This window comes from Pygoscelis adeliae, unplaced genomic scaffold (genome assembly GCF_000699105.1).
Source record: "Pygoscelis adeliae isolate BGI_AS28 unplaced genomic scaffold, ASM69910v1 Scaffold413, whole genome shotgun sequence".
Taxonomy (NCBI): domain Eukaryota; kingdom Metazoa; phylum Chordata; class Aves; order Sphenisciformes; family Spheniscidae; genus Pygoscelis; species Pygoscelis adeliae.
Window position 1 is genome coordinate 1,658,324 of NW_008824403.1, and position 16,471 is coordinate 1,674,794.

The following is a 16,471-nucleotide window of genomic DNA, read 5'->3' on the forward strand; positions in this document are numbered from 1 at the left end:
CTTTAGAAAGGTCTCCATTTAGAAAAAGGTAACAGATTGCAACTTTCTCACAGCCATAAGTATCAATCAATCTTGCAAATCGCATGTCATCTGATCTTTAATTTCCAAATGGAAACAGCATCTTCATCTTCAGGGTAATCTTCCCTCCCTACTCAGACGGCAGGAGGATTCAGGAAATAATATAAACAAGAAAATGCACTAGGGAAAACAGGAAGTTACAATTACTTTGACAGCTAACCTTGAACACGCCTTCATAGTTCCTCAAATCATAAAGACCATCAGTTCTTTCTGAGAGCAGAAACACTCTCCGAATGAACAGAGAAGTCTATTTTAACAGAAGCTCCACAAGCTCTCAAAGACTTCTGGGCAAGCACTTGAGGGAATGGGGGGAACTGGAGGGAAGACATACCAGGAGATAAACAGAAGGGAACCTATTAAGCTTCTCAGCACAAGATTTGGCTTCACAGGGAAAGGAGGTTGTCCTGCATTAAAGGAAGCATGTGTGTGTATGCACATTTATATAAGCAGTTATTTGCCATACAGATTAATGGGAAGGAGTTAAATAAAGGTGCTTGCTTCCAGTTGAAGAGAAAGGGCAGAAAAGACAAGCGATGCATGCTGTAATACCTTTATTGGTGCAGCCAGAAACCAAAAGACTATCAGCAGCTGAAAGATTATTCTAAAGTCAGAGGCTGACTGTAGGTCACTGTGTTTAGGGGCTATAAGACAATTATCACCTACTAATTTATATTTCTGAATATAAATTTATATTTCTGAAATAACCATTCCCTAGTCATTTTCGTAATTTTAGTGACCCAACCTTACTGACTGCAGTTTTATTGATATCTCCCAACTCAGCTCTTTCCCAAACTGAGGAGTCAAACTGATTCATCTTTCATTGTACAGTAGCTGCCCCTGCCTCTGACCACTCTTATTCCTCTCCTATGAACCATTTCTAGATTGAAATGCCTGCTTCATCGAGATAAGGAATGGCACAGATTTCTAGAGTGCTAAAATAATGCACTTTTACTCCCATTTGCTTTCCCCAGCTTTTCCTTGTATTCCATATGCCTTTTTGACTGTAACTTGAACACTGAGATGATTGTTCCATTAATCTGTTATAACCCTGACCTCTGAGATGATGCAATGAGAACACAAGTTCTTCCGAGATCCTTCTGGTAACCTCCATCCACCATGATTACTGATCTTCTTTCTTACCCTTTACTTTCCTGCTGTTATTGGTTTGTTTTGGGTTTTTTAGACAATTAAATACCAAGATTTTTTCTTTTTTCTTATTCCATGACAGCTTAAATTTCCCTGTAAGCTTTTTTGAGGAATTCTGTTGTGTGCATCTAAGGAAACCTAGAAACCTACATCAACAAGATGATCTTTATGCACATGCTCCAAGAGATTTGTGCGGCAGAAGTTCTTTTTACAATGCTTTCATTGCCTCTTTATCTGTAATTTCTCCACATAATCATTGATTCTGCTCTTTAGAATAATTTCACCATGTTTTGACAGTACCGAAATGAAAGTGAATTCTCATTTCTCCTCTTCCTTCTGGATGCTACTTTAAGAACGAGTACCACCTTGCCATATTTCATTCCTGTGATACCACAGTCAATTAAGTAGACTGTTATACAGCATTGCAGCACTAATAGATAAGTAGTTTCATACCGAAGTTCGTTTAAAACCATTAAGCTTAAATACCATTAGGTCCTGGCAATACTTTTCCAAACATATCTGAACATGTGGAAAAAAAGCAGGCATACACTAAGTGGACACGACTTTTTTTTTTTTTTCCCCACAGAGTAAAACTACAGTCAACTGGACTGTTGTACTAGGATTACAAAGCCCGTCACGTAGGTTTGGGTACCACTAATATATATTATTAGAAACTTTTTTGAAATTATGTGTACACTACACTAAGTATGGGGTATCTGGCACAAAAACAGGGGCTGCTACTTCTAAGCAAGAGGAAAGGTAAGGCTAAAGACCATACTACTTACCCAGCAAGCACATAATCACAGCACTAGGTCAAATAACATGCCCCAACTAACCTACTGTCTGTCTCAGTAGCTAAAAGTGTAAGCATAGAGCAATCCTTCCCTCACCACTACACTGTCCCAAGCACCAACAGTTCAGAGATTCACAGAACCAAAGAAGGTAAACTGGTTTACTGCTTTTATCCCAATAAAGGACTACTGTCACTCTAATGCAAACTGAACCTGAATAAGTTTAATTTCTCCCAGATCTGACACTGCTAGGTAAACATAGATAAAGCAGAGGGGCACTGATATGGGGCAAAGCTACTGGTTCAAAGGTGTTCAACACATTCTGAGATTAGTCTTGGACCCAGCACCAGTTGCTTCACTTGAGCAAAAAGATTCTTGTAGTTAAAATTTGGGGGTAAAACTGTCATCTTTTTCAATGGGGAACAGTATTTCACGTCAGTTTGAAATACTTCACAGTTCAAAGATAAGAAAACATTAACTCATTTGCATTTAATTTCATAGTATTATGAAGTCATTGTTTTCTTTACTGAAGTAAGTTTATACAACCACAAAAGACTCCACCACTGTGCTTTAAATGGGCAAGCAGCATTAAACCACGTCTAAAATGTTTTTTAAAAAGATCTTTGGTATAAGGAAGCAGGGATTTTTACTGCTTTACTCAAGTACTCTAGCAGAATATAACAGCACTCAGCCGGAGCGGCAGGTCTCTGCATGAGGTAAAACAGGCAGCCGGTAATGAAAAAGGCCAATCGCTGCGCTGCCTGACCTGCTCAGAACTGTCTTTTCCCAGCATCACTTGTATAGAGATGATAATTTCTGAACACGAGAACAGCAAAGTAGCCGACTGCATTGCATGAAATATGTACAAGAGTCCATAATTATGTAACCATAAGATTAACATACTTCCCCCCTGCCACATCTATTTCTCACAATTCCTGGATTGTTCTGCTACTTCATTGATGATTGGACAAAGCTATTCTAAATATGCCAAATATTCAACAAGTAGAATACCTTTAGTTCCTTATGGCTGTGCTATTCAGTCAGTAATTACAATTTTACTGTAGAGCATGAATAAGCAATTTTAGATACCTTACTAGACTAATAAAGCCAGTACAATGTTCCAACTAAAACATTTACGTTCAGCTGTCAGTGTCCGCTATGTGTGTAAGGAACAAACCAAGTGCATTCTTCTCACACCCCTTGAAGAGTGGTGTTATGGTGAAAATCTCCAGAGACAGATCGGCAAAAAAGATCTGGTTAAAGAAAAAAGAACTGAAGAGACTTTTCTGAATCAGTAAGTCTAGCTTCCTGTTACTGCAGGCAGCCACACCATAATATCATTTATAAACTTACCAAATACTTGGAAAACTCTCCAAGAACAGCCTTGTGCAAATTTTGAATGGGAATTGTAGATATAATGGAACTGCAGTGAATACTGTAATGTTAAGAGAGTTTATTACAGAGCAGGATAAATATTAACATTTATCACACTAGTCATGGTGTATCTTTCCAGTACAAAATATATTTAGTAGTTTACAAATTATTGCATGTTTTCTTTGGAGCTTCTGTATTACCAGTGAAATACTAGCCCCAAATACCAACATTAATACACAAACATAATAAAGAAAAATATACAAGCCCCAATCAGGGTCTACACTTAAATACTGAATTGCCATGCTACATCATAAATATAGAGCTATAAATAAAATATTTTCCCTTTCATGCATAGGTTGCTTTAAATGAAAAATACTGCAATTTAAGATAGGGTTTTTTTGTCTTCTTACATCATGACCCATTATTTTAAAACCTTTTAATAATTTATTACTCAAAGCTTTTTTTTTTTCCTTGATAGAAAACTCCAACTTCCACTCCACAGTTTAAAAACTTGTTTGGTATCATATCACATCTCTGACAGATTTCACTTGGTTAGAGGAATTTAATAAAAACAAATGTTAAATTCACAAACGTCAATCTGAAGGTATACTAGAGAAGCTAAATTCAGTTTTACAATTGAAATAAATCCTTTTGTAGCATCACCATCTAGTGGTCAATCTTGGTAGCAATGCATTGCTTCAATTACATCAAAGTCAATTCAACTTCATCACATTTTATTTCATAACAACTCAAGGAACATCACATTATAATCGCAAGTTTCTATGAGGAATGCGGAAACCTCATACTGAAGAAATTCTGGTACTGGCTGCCTACCTACCTGAAAATATTCTTTAAAACATTTTGGACAGAATATTTGTGAAGGATTTGAAGTTTGACCATTTTCACTATCTGTTCATGATTCTCTACCATTAAACATTCAAAAAAACCCTGTTTTACAGAATTAAGAAGAGTTCCACTTCAGCCAGTATTAAATAGGGAACAGAGGACAAAATCTCCTGGGTCAAGTTTACTTCGATTGATGCTTGAGACATACGAAATATACATTTCTTCTTAAACTGACAAAGCTCCACCCTAACAAGACAAAACCTGTAAGCCCTGTCTCATGTTTCAACTTTAAATCAAGTACAGCTAATATCAGTTATTTCATGCTAATTGCAAATGTGCAATATCTTACCCCGACCTGAATGTGGGGTAGCCCGCCCCTCTGTCAAGAAGGTAAACCACCTTGAGTTACTATAGTACTTAATGTGGAACATTTGATAAATAGTAGTCACGTGCTCATCCTCTAAAAATTTAGGATACACATTTGTCTTTTTGGTCATTGAAAGCTGCTCTTTGAAAGCCATCCACCTGTCCAAACAAGTTGTAAAAGCTGCTTTAAGTCCTAGAAAATTCAAAAGCTTCTCTCGAGAACAAAATGTAAACTAGTTAAAACCAGGCATCTCCCTTCTTCCCCATAGTCTATTCGTGTTCTGTGTTATTGCTCTAGACTGCAGAGGGCTTGCTATAAAAGAAGGTATTCCTCAAAATCTGATTCTACTGCCCTCTGCAGCATTTCTTAAAAGGCAGCATGTGATCGTAAAACCACTGTTTACATTTGGTCTTCAAACTAATAACTGTGTTTGAAATTTCAAGTGTATTTAACATTTATATTTTAAAAAATCTTATTAGTTTATTAATGTAATAAACATAACATCCTCTATTACATTTAGTTGCCTTAAGCAAATGTACTAGTCAAAGCAGCTAATCAAGATCTTGTATATTAGCCAAAACCTGGTCCCTACACAGTGCATCAAGCCAACCTACTAAACAAATTACGCAAAGCACTCTTAACTCAGAGCTGTTGTTGCTAAATTGATCTTCAGCATGAGCTATGCCAAAACTATGAACATCTTGCAGATCATCAAGTCAAAAGAAGAGAGGACCAGCTATGCTAATAATACAGTAGCAACCTTGGTTATTTTCTGACATACTGAAGTTCAATTTTTAACAGCATTTATTCCAATAACTTCAGCAAACCATCTCCTGACCGAAAAGAAATTTTGTGAGCTCAAAGGCATTTTACTCTAAAAGGTCCCATAAAGACCCCCAGGGCCTACAAAACTACAGATGCATCCCTCACTCCAAATACCTTAAGACCTCAGACTCTGGTTATAAACAATTTATGCAAAGAAGTTAACTTCTTCAGGAGAGAAGCAAGTCAGCAGCCAACTTCACATCAGAATTCAAAGTTCCACAAAATGCTGGTAAAGAACTGAAACCTGGAGCACCCACCCCAGTTTTCAGATGAACAAAGCTCAGAGAAGTTTCAGTTCTACCATACATTGGTATGGTAAATGGCTTTAAACTGAAGGGAGGTAGATATAGACTAGATCTAAGGAAGAAATTTTTTACGCTGAGGGTGGTGAAGCACTGGAACAGGTTGCCCAGAGAGGTGGTGGATGCCCCATCCCTGGAAACATTCAAGGTCAGGTTGGACGGGGCTCTGAGCAACCTGATCTAGTTGAAGATGTCCCTGCCCACGGCAGGGAGGTTGGACTAGACGACCTTTAGAGGTCCCTTCCAACCCAAACTACTCTATGATACGTTGCTTTGAAATTAATAGTCACGTAAAAATAATCAGATGTATGTTATAAATGGTAATATGAGTTGCACAATAATATTTCTCTTATACACATTCTTTCCTATCAAGTGGCGATTGCCCAGCGCTTACTGATTTGACAAAGATAATAGTAATACTCCTCAGAGACCTAAGATACATAGTATTTTGAAAAGGCCTCACCATATTTTGCAATTATACTTACACATTGCTTAACTCTATTTCCAGAATAGCTGAAATGAGACATGGTTTCTTTCTTCCAGAACAGTGCAGCAGAATTGTATATTCAACGCACCCCAAGAAAACTAAAGAATTTTCTGCTTAGATCACATCTGAGCAGAGGAAGGCAGAGTATAATCATTCATATCTATTTCTGTAAAACTGTCTGCGTTTTACATCAGCGTCTTTACAGAAAGTTACAGTAGTTAGATAAAGCTCAATTAAAACAGATAATTATAACAGTGTCCCGTATAACACTCCAAATACAAGCCTCACTTGTTTGTGAGACTGCCTGATAGGATCTTGGTAAGGTAGAGATCACTCACACTATAGAGAGGTAAGAAATTAAGTCATCTTCCATGGAATGTTAATATTGCCAATATCAAATCCTCACTTCTGTATTTCTGTAGTTGGTTATTTGCAGAAATAATGTGAAATAAAGTCAAACACAGGAACTATTCTGAGTAGTTTGGTTTCCCTTAGATCCAAGCAGCCAGAAAGAAACCAAGGTAATTACAGCCCTTTAAACAGTCTCAAGTACAATGAAATAAAACCTAGTCAGTTCCAAGAAACAGATCTTCAGTCTCGTACACCCATTCTAGAATTCTAATTTTTATTTCTATGAGTTTCTCAATTGTGAAATGCATTATACTTGATCACTTATTACAGACAGTTTTGCAGTTTGCCTCTTTGCCTTTTTGACCCCTTTATGCTTTCTGAAATGCAAGACTAACTGCATTATGAAGTAGGAAAAGCTTGTGAATGAACAGAGTTGACCTTAAGTTCCCAGAGACAGGGGATTTTTTTTTTTTTTTAATTTCTAATGGTTGCACACAAAATGGGATGTATTACTTTCTGAATATCAATGAATTCAGGGAATTAGACATATGAAAGTGTGTTACTGTGTGTCTACCTTGATAAGCAACAGAAGATTGAGGTCCTAGCCATTCTCAAAATGAAAGGTTTGTCATATTAGCTTTCTTACAAGGCTCTTCAGAGGTTAATATAGCCCTTGAAATAGGGCTTGAAAAAGGTTATTCATTAGGGCTTAAAGAATTCAGCTCGTCTAGCTCCTGAAGATTACGGAAACACAGAGTTCCTTATGGAGTTATAAGTAAAAATACATAACTGTGTTCAATATCAACATATACATTTTTAAAATCTTAGAAAGGCTGGAACACAATTACTAAACACAGCCGCCCACAGTTTGTTCCTCTGCAGAATCCTTACAAAATTATAAAGAGCTGATACATTCAGCACGATTTTTCTTTATAATAAAAAGAATTCTGGAAATAGAACTAAGTTCAAAACAACTTTTTTCTTAAAATACAGCGGCGCTCGTTACAGTACACTGCCAATTTCAGTCAAAGGATACTACCACACACCAACAATTCATGCTAAAAATACCAGACTGTAGGCCTACCACAATGTAAGCCCACCTCATCATTCTAAAGCCCAAATACTCATCACTATCAAATGACTTCTCTGATTTTTTCCTCAAAACAAGCCATAAAGACTCAGAAGTGTTATAGAAAACAGCATTTAGTCTGGCACGCTAAAATATTACGCCATTCAGAAAATGATTAAGCTACATCTCCCTACTAACCCAGCAAATAAAACTGCCTGCTACTGCCCCCAACCCCCCAAAACCTCACACTCAGTTTGTCCTCTTACTTTTTAAATCTATCTTGAAGTTACTGGAACCATCCTGAGAATAATGGTGCTGTATGCTGAAAAACTCTGGAGACAGATATTACACTTGGCTTATTATGTTTTCCACATAGGTCCTCGATTAAAATATTTACTAGAAACAAACTCTGAATTGATTCTACAGGATCCTGGTAGAAAACCCAAAATGTAACTGACAGCAGTAACCACAGGGCCCATCACAACTATACCTGAGACCTTAAGTAACCTACATTTGTTATCTGAGCATTTTACTATCATGCACTTTTGGTCAGAATGTGTGGAACCATGTAAATGCCTTAACGTCTACAAAGTGAATTTTACAAATGAGCAGTTCCATTTAAAAAATAGAAGCAGGTATATCGCATGCGTTTCCCCCCCGCCCCCCAAAATTATATCCCTGGAGAGTACATCAAAAGAGTTCACTCTCATAATAACTTTAAAAATGCCTACCTTTACTGGCGAAATATGAGAATGGGAAACAAATCCATGGACATTCTCAATTTGCGATAGATTTTTTTCTGATACATGAACCAGCTCTGGACCTGTCACCTCATTGGTAATGTGTGGAGAGCTGTGCTCCTGTGGAGGTGTATCTTCATCCTGATAGCGGTATTTCTGAAGAAAACAATTATACAAAAAGTCAGTCCACCACAGAAATGTGAAAAGATTACCCAGAAAACCTAGGTCAGACAGAAATAGTTATTTTCTGACACTGCTGACCTTCAAGGCAATAAAATCTAGAAATAAAAGTTTTAATTAGTATTTTCAGTTTAAACACTGATCCTGTCTAAAAAGGTTCCAGCCTTTTCAGTCTCACCTAGAACCACTATAAAGCTACCTAATTTTCTTTTGCCTATTTGCATACAGTAACATGTCCCCAAACCCTTTTCCAAAGCACTTTTCCCTTTACTAGTTTTTTTCCTTACAAACACTTTAACACTACATTATTCACTAATAGCAGAAACTCAGTACCAACTGGATTTATCACCTTGTCCTGCCTTTAAAAATTATCAGCCTCAAAAGCTTTTTTCTATACTTCTAACTTAGCACATCCGCCAAAAGCATTTTTTGTCTGCTAAAGAGTTTCAGCTTTTATACTGGGGTATCAATATAGCAATTCACTACTGCTAACTTCATTATGAAACAATAAAATGTGGTTTTGCTACTAGACCCATTAGTTTCCCCAACAAGCAAGTCTTCAAACAGAAACACAAGACATTACTCAGTCTCAGCCTTATTAATTTGCATTCAATTTCAAAAACCAGAACCTATTACTTACCCACCAGGGATGCGTTCTAGTCAGACTGCGCAGATCCGTACTAAAAGGTATTAATGAAATCAGGAACATACATAATATTCACCTGTTCTCTGGACTGCAGAGTTAACCGCTCATCCAGCACCTCCAAACTCCAGAGCTAACATGGGCTCACATTACAAACATACTTAAATTCAGGCTTCACCCCAGTTTCACATTTGTAGACTCAGCCAATTCTGAGGCGCTTTAGGTAGCCCCTGCATTTTATTGCTAGTTAAAGCTAAAGCTGAAAGCTGAAATCATGTAACTTTTCCAGCAGGGTTTAGTCACTCCACAAGATGCACCCCAACATTTTATAACCACATTCACTTTCACACACTACTACTATACTCTGGAGTACATATATAGTTGTTACTAGTTTACAGGGAAAGCATGTCATGTCAATAAAGGAACAGAAAAACCTTGTAAACACGTAATGGTTTTAAACTTGGAAAAAGCTATTCCTATTATTAAGAAAGTATATTTAGGATAGAAGGTATTTCCTTGAGGTTTTTTTAAACAGAATTCTAAGATTTGCATTCCACAATTTAAGTCAAAAATAGTCGTCACCTTGGTAAGTCATTTCTACATTGTAATCCAGTAGATCACTGCAAGTAACCACTTGTCTATAAGCACGTGAACACTACACCAAGGCAGTACCCGATAAACAGTGTATGATAACTAACCCTGTTAACAGTTACATGAAAGTACGATTTCAGGCTACCACAAAGATCCCTGCCCTTCACAGAAGAGTCCTGCAATATTACAGAGTTATAAAGTCTACAGGACAAACTACAAAGAAACTGCTTGAAATGACTCATCTGTTACCAACTCCCGTAACACTTAACCCATTCGTTTCCTGCCCACCCACCCCTGGGTGCCTGTCTTAGATAGGAAGACTTAATTTTTTGTCTATCCAGCAAAAAACAATCTCTAAGCATGGTCAAATAGGACAGCTAAACTCCTAACAACAGGAATCTCTTACTCTTCCCTGTCTCCCAAACCCCGGGGAAGGCACCATATCCCCTTCCTTTCTTTGGTTCTGGCTCTCAAATCAGCAGAAAATTGCCAACTTTTTCTTCCTCCTCCTTTGCAGAGTTAGACTTGTACTGGATTGCTGACCCCGATTCAGGCAGGGACTCAAGGAACACCAGAGACAGTGCAAAAGGAGGGAGGAAATCAGGATGGGATCCCTCTCTTTTGGAAGGGAGCTATACATCAGCCTACTCTGTCTTCTGTAGACTTATCGTAAAGCCGTATTGCAGAGTTTTGCCCAGTAAAGCAGTGGTCAAATGGGGCAGCTCAAGTCACGTAACTGACTTGTGCTGAAAGAGGTAGGATTTGTTTGCTCTTCTCTTCCCTGCCGCGTTGTTCTGCCAATGCTAAGATTCCTTGGGAGACAAGCTAAGTTCCCTTACTAACTTATAAGGAACAACTTGCGGCTTTACATTTCCATCACCCATTGCACTTTACCCAGTCACAGCCTGCCCTACTGCAGACCCCCCCCCCTGCCTCCAAACCCCAAAACAACAGCAACAAACCCACACCCAACCACACACATACAGGCAGACACTAAAGATGCAGTTTCTTTTAGCCCGTAACTGATGAGATGTCGGAGGATCTTTGAAGTTATAACCCTGATTTACTTTTGTACTTAAAAAATAAAATTTAAAAAAAAAAATCTTTATCCACCCTACTCAATTCAACCCTTCATTGTTGAGACCATACGAGATCAAGTTCTACTATGAAAGAAATTATGCTTTTGAAGTATTAGAAACTATAAAGTAGAAGCAATACAAGTATATTTTTCTCTAAAAATAACAATGATTAGCAGAGAAGCACAAGGCAGAAGAAAAAGTTCCAAAGAGGAAAGCAAGAGCATTAAGACTTCTGTTATTACAACAGCCGACCTCAAAACACTTCCATACCTTCTCCTTAGCTGGATGGAAAAGGAGAGATGGTGAATGCTGATAGTTGTGAAAGATTGCAACGGTTACTCAAAAAGCCCTAGTTTTTCAGATCTTTAGCAGAGAGGTTTCATGAGATGACCAAGCCAACTTAACAGCTCACTACTAGCAGAATATAAAAGTTATTTTTCTTTCCTTTCCCTGCAGCAGTGAGATGCTAGATTGCTCAGCTTCAGACTCTTGCCATTCATCTATTTTCTGAGATGGACTTGTTTTTAACTTATCAAAACAAAACCCTGAAATGAGTTGACATTAACTCTCTAGAGCAGCCATGTTAAACATCAGAAACAGAGAAGAATTATCATTTCGAGATCAGTGGTGGTCAAAAATACAAGTGAACATTATCAGACCATAAAGAAGATCACAATGGAAATTAGAGAAAATAAACATCAGAGCTGCAAGAAGCAGAGAAAATGTCTTGCAACATCAGAGAAAGTAGGAATTCTGCCAGATTACAGGAGCCTGCTCCGCTGGTGAAGGCAATATTTGGCTGGACTTGTGATCCAAAATGTCCCTGCTAGATCTCAAGCTTCGATTTGACTATGAAATACAGGAAAACAGGACCTGAGAGTGGATTAACTTCCCAGTTCATCTCAGACAAGACTCGTGGAAAGCTAGAAGCGGATCATTCCAGTTTTATTTAAAAAAAATTAATAAAATAGTCACAGGTCAATCAAAATTAACTTCCTTTGCAGAACAGTCAATACCTTTAGGCAAAGCACAGAATTACCTTGATTTTTCTCCTGACACCAGACACATTTATTAGAAACAAGTATTTGGACATGCCTGAGTGTAAACAGGCTCTAGATTTCACTAAGAAACATATGTTTACATTACACAATGTATCAGTGCTTACAATAACATAGTGCGTGTGAAGTTTTAATAGATCAGTATATCATTATAATTTAGATTAAAAATGAAAAAGTGTTCTGGCAAAGGATTCGCTCTCATACGAGGCACTGACAAGGGCTATAAGCTTCTCGAAGAAACATCTTAAATGTGAAGTGCTAATTGGTTTTTGATACGATATTCAAGATTGACTTTACTATTATTTGCAAAATATTTCCCAGCTTGAAACTACTAACAAAAGCCGATTTAAAATGTTTAAAATACACAAACTGAAATACTTACAGGATAATGTTTCAAAGTGCAAGTAGAAGACAAGGACACAAAGTGCATGAAAACATAACATCCACAACACTACTTATTCTGAAAGGTACCACGCTATCTTTGCCCTTTGCAGAAATTACTTTTGAACAAAGTGCTTCAAGGAAATTACTGTATCTTATAACAGCTAATTCTCCACAGAAGTGGAAGAGTTTTGTATTACTTTACTACAGAGCATCCCCGCTGAAGTACTATGCCTCTTGACTGAAGTAGCACATTCGAGTGATCTGTCATGGTCAAACAGCCACCATTCAAAATTGTCCATTTCTTTCCTCTCCCAGGAGCTGCCACCCCTTGAACATGAATTTGGTCAACTGTTTTAGTCATGCCAAGTTAATTCTTGAAGCGAAATCCCATGCAAGTCACCCTCCACAGGAGTCTAAAGATACCGTTTCACAATACAGCCTAGCTCACTCAAAGGGCAGCTACTGTCCAAAGACCAGGACCCATTCAATCCCTCTTGGTCGAGCTGTACAACTACGTCTCCCTGCCCCTTGCTGCTACTACACATCTGACTTCAGATGGTGAGCAAGCTAATCCAGCAGAATGTTTGTTCCCTCTTCCAGCAATATTAAATTTTCTTTAATTCCCTAAAGTGGCTCACAACAAGATGAGACACGCAGCAGTGCTGGCATAAGAGGGAGAAAAGCAGGTAGAGCGCAGGACCAGCCCACCTCATAGTGGCTACCAGAAGACCATTTCTCTGCTTACAACCAGGAGAATCCAATCCTGCAACCAAATCCAGGCTCCAAGGAGACCCTAGCCTAGAAGAGCCAGCCAAGCAATGGGCAAGACAGATCAAAAGAAAGAAAAAAAGGCAGGTGTGGCAAAGCAGCTCTGAACTTGCAGACAGACTGCTTCAGCTGCACATCTCTGAAGTTTCCCAGCACTAAATTAGGTAGTAGCCAAGCAATTTAAGCATTTTTAAGAAGCTTTATGGACTGCCGTATAATTTATAATCATAATTTAAAGTCCAAAGCATCCAAGTGCTAAACGTTTAACACATACTTCTGACAGAGCTACTGCCCCAAAGGATTCGGTTGCAGGGATACAGGTATGTCAAAATTAAAAACATTTCTCTTTCGATGCAACATACTTAACAAATTTCTTCAGGCTAGATTACACCTTCAATTATTTTTGAACTGTCACCAAACACTATGGAGTAAATTATTTACTGGTGTAAACTACTGAAAAAACCATTTATTATAAAAAAACAGTGCTAGTTTACATGAGACAAGAAGATGGTCCAAATTTACCACAGTGAAATCATCCATTGTGTTAATTGTTCGGGCCCACAGCCTCCCTGCTTCAATTCCCAGGCCTAGCAGAGTTAGGCAAAAATAAGGATGAACAAAGTATCTGCAACAATGTGCAGGACAAACAAGGATTTTGTGGACATTTTATAGCACCATTTTTCAGAATACAGATCGCCTGTTCCCAGAAAAAGCACAGAAAAACTTTAGGAAACTCATTCTAAAAAAGGTTCACTGCAATCTGCCTAAGCTCATACCTATATTTTAAAAAGAAGATATTTCATACAGATTCATGTATAATCTACCCCCTAGAGATAATTAAATTGTGGTTTTATATTTTTTTAAAGATCCTCTAATGAGAAATCTTACTGAAACAGAAATGAAAGGAAATTAAACAACACTTAAGCAATCCCATGCCTTAAACTGCTGACCCATGTGCACAACAGCATGCAATGCTGTTATTCCAGAGATTTAAGCCATACAGAATGCCATGTTCATGGACAGAAAATTAAATTATGCAAGAACATCCTTAACTACCAGATAACTTAATGACAAAATGCAAGGCAGGAGTAACTACAGTTCTCTTCAAAACAGGATGTGTATCAAAATCCAATTCATATTAGATGTACACATCAATCCACTTTTTTATGTGAAAACAACTTTGAAAGCACAGCAGTGTATCTTCCCTAACACACAAAGAAAAAAAAAGAATCAGTGCTAAAACAGCTTTAATATAAGAGTGAAAGGGTGCTTAAAAACCAATTTAAAAGTTTGTAAGTTGACCTTCTTTCTTATACTCACTTCCCTTTTCCTCCAGATTTTAACCCTCCCCACCCACACAGCAATACGACTCTGAAGTTACTGCACACTTCAAACAACAAAAATTATAAACAAAAGCCAGGAAAACATGCAGCCTGACTTACACAGTCTGTCCCCGGGTAAGTTTTAATTTTCAGTGTACAAGTCCAACCCGTGTTTTGAAAGAGGTTAACAGTGAGGACTTTAATAAATCTAGTCATTTGAATTCGCTTAAATATATAGAAGCTCACAAGGTCAGATCCTCTCTGATGCAGTATGAACAGGCAGCATGATAAAACAGAGTGGCTTTAGACCATTTGCACCTGACTCCCCAAGTTTAAATACTTGTCCTTGTTCAGGCACCGCTCCACTTTAGAAGTTAAACTAAACCTGAAAGGACCCTTCAAAAGATCATTCCAGCAACTGAAGCTGTTGAGAAACACTGCTTGATATTCAACATCTCCACTCCTGCATAAAAGGACACGCAATATGTCAAAAGCAGATGAGTAGAAATATCTAAATACCTACACTTCTCCTCACGTCTCCCCAAAAACCAACCTTCACAACTCTGACTTCCGGATACCATTCAGCAGAAAGTAAGCTCCAACAACTCTAACAACAAAAACAACAATACACCCAAATTTTGCATAATCTTGCTAAAACAAAACTAATCCAAAATGAATAGTGTACTAAGATGCTAATGCATTTTGTACAAGTCTTCTCTGTAGTCTAGTGGAAGTGCTAAACCAGAAACTAGCGCTTAGGAAAATAATAGCACCTTCCTCATGGAGGAAAAGAAAAGGACACAAAACAAAAGGCACACTCCACTACTGCAGAACTGAAGTTAACTTGAAAACTTCTCATTTGTAAAAACCAGGCAGATTATGAAAGCCAAAGAAAGTCTCTTTGCAGGTGAATAGCAATTCACACGGAAAAGTTGAAAGCCTGTGGCTAACAAAAGAAACTTCAGTAATGTAAGAAAAGAGGATACATGGTTGTGTATTTTCAGAACTTCTTCACTGATCATGGAATAGGCCGCTCAGTATTATTTTCAATGTAGGCCTCAACATACGGTAAAATGAATAACTTGAAATATTAGAACTGTTTTTTTGATCTTTGGGTTTGTTTTTTTAAACACAAGTTCAGTACTTTGAGTAACTAGCTGCATCATTCTCACATAAAAGCACTAAGTTCTCTTTTAATAATTAGAGCTAAGACAGAAACATAAGGCATTTCACCCCCTTGGACAATTTCAGTTTAACACTGTATCTTGAATAAAACTGCATATAACATGTTCATTTAGGTCACAGTGTTCCATCACATGTTAAAATGCACAGCTAGTGTTAAATGTAAGTATTGACATAATGCTTCCTGTCATAGATATCCAGAAACCATAGAACAATTTAAGATATATACACACATTTACAAAAACATCAGAAATATTTGTAATGAAGAAGTCCACCTGTTCCAGAATGCCAAGGAAAAGAGACCAAAGAAGGAACAGTCAGATTGTGAATGTTCTTTTCATAAGTTGTCAAAAAACAGTACAGCAAAATGGAAAACACTGTATTTCATAGAGTTACTTGTGCGAGATGAATTGCTTCTTTATGTAAAGGACTGAGCAGGTTATCCTGTATTACTGTTGCACACTGTCATTTAAATATTGACTCCTTCAGTATTCAAAGGCTATCTTCTCAGTAGACAAGGGTATTTTATTTTTAGTGCAATACACCCCTTCAACTTTTCCTCAAAAAACGACAAGTGCCTAGCGCAAAATCTCTGCACTACCAGCAGGTCACAACTACTTAAACCTAAATCCTTCAGTTCATTTGGGATGTAGATAATGGAGAGTACCCAGTCTGTATTAACAGCAATACATGTTTATTTGAAGATAATTAAAACCATAAAATGCATAAGCAGTCCAAGATATTTTAGAACGCAACACTGCTAAACTAATTGCGCTCAAGAAACTAGTGGTCTGCAAGATACGCTTCTTATTAGCGTACAGCCGAACAACGGTAATAAAGAGAAAGAATTCTGCCGACGGCGTTTCGTACGGGGTGCTTTACCCCCCC

General features: G+C 37.7%; 1 protein-coding gene across 1 annotated transcript in view; it reads right to left on the reverse strand.

Moving 5' to 3' along the window:
- The window catches only part of DLG1 (discs, large homolog 1 (Drosophila)), a 177,238-nt gene that overhangs the window by 104,454 nt on the left and 56,313 nt on the right, over nucleotides 1-16,471 (reverse strand). Inside the window, exon 4 of the mRNA XM_009320409.1 lies at nucleotides 8,368-8,532. Within this exon, the coding sequence (XP_009318684.1) occupies nucleotides 8,368-8,532 (165 nt within the window). The remainder of the gene's footprint in view (nucleotides 1-8,367; nucleotides 8,533-16,471) is intronic.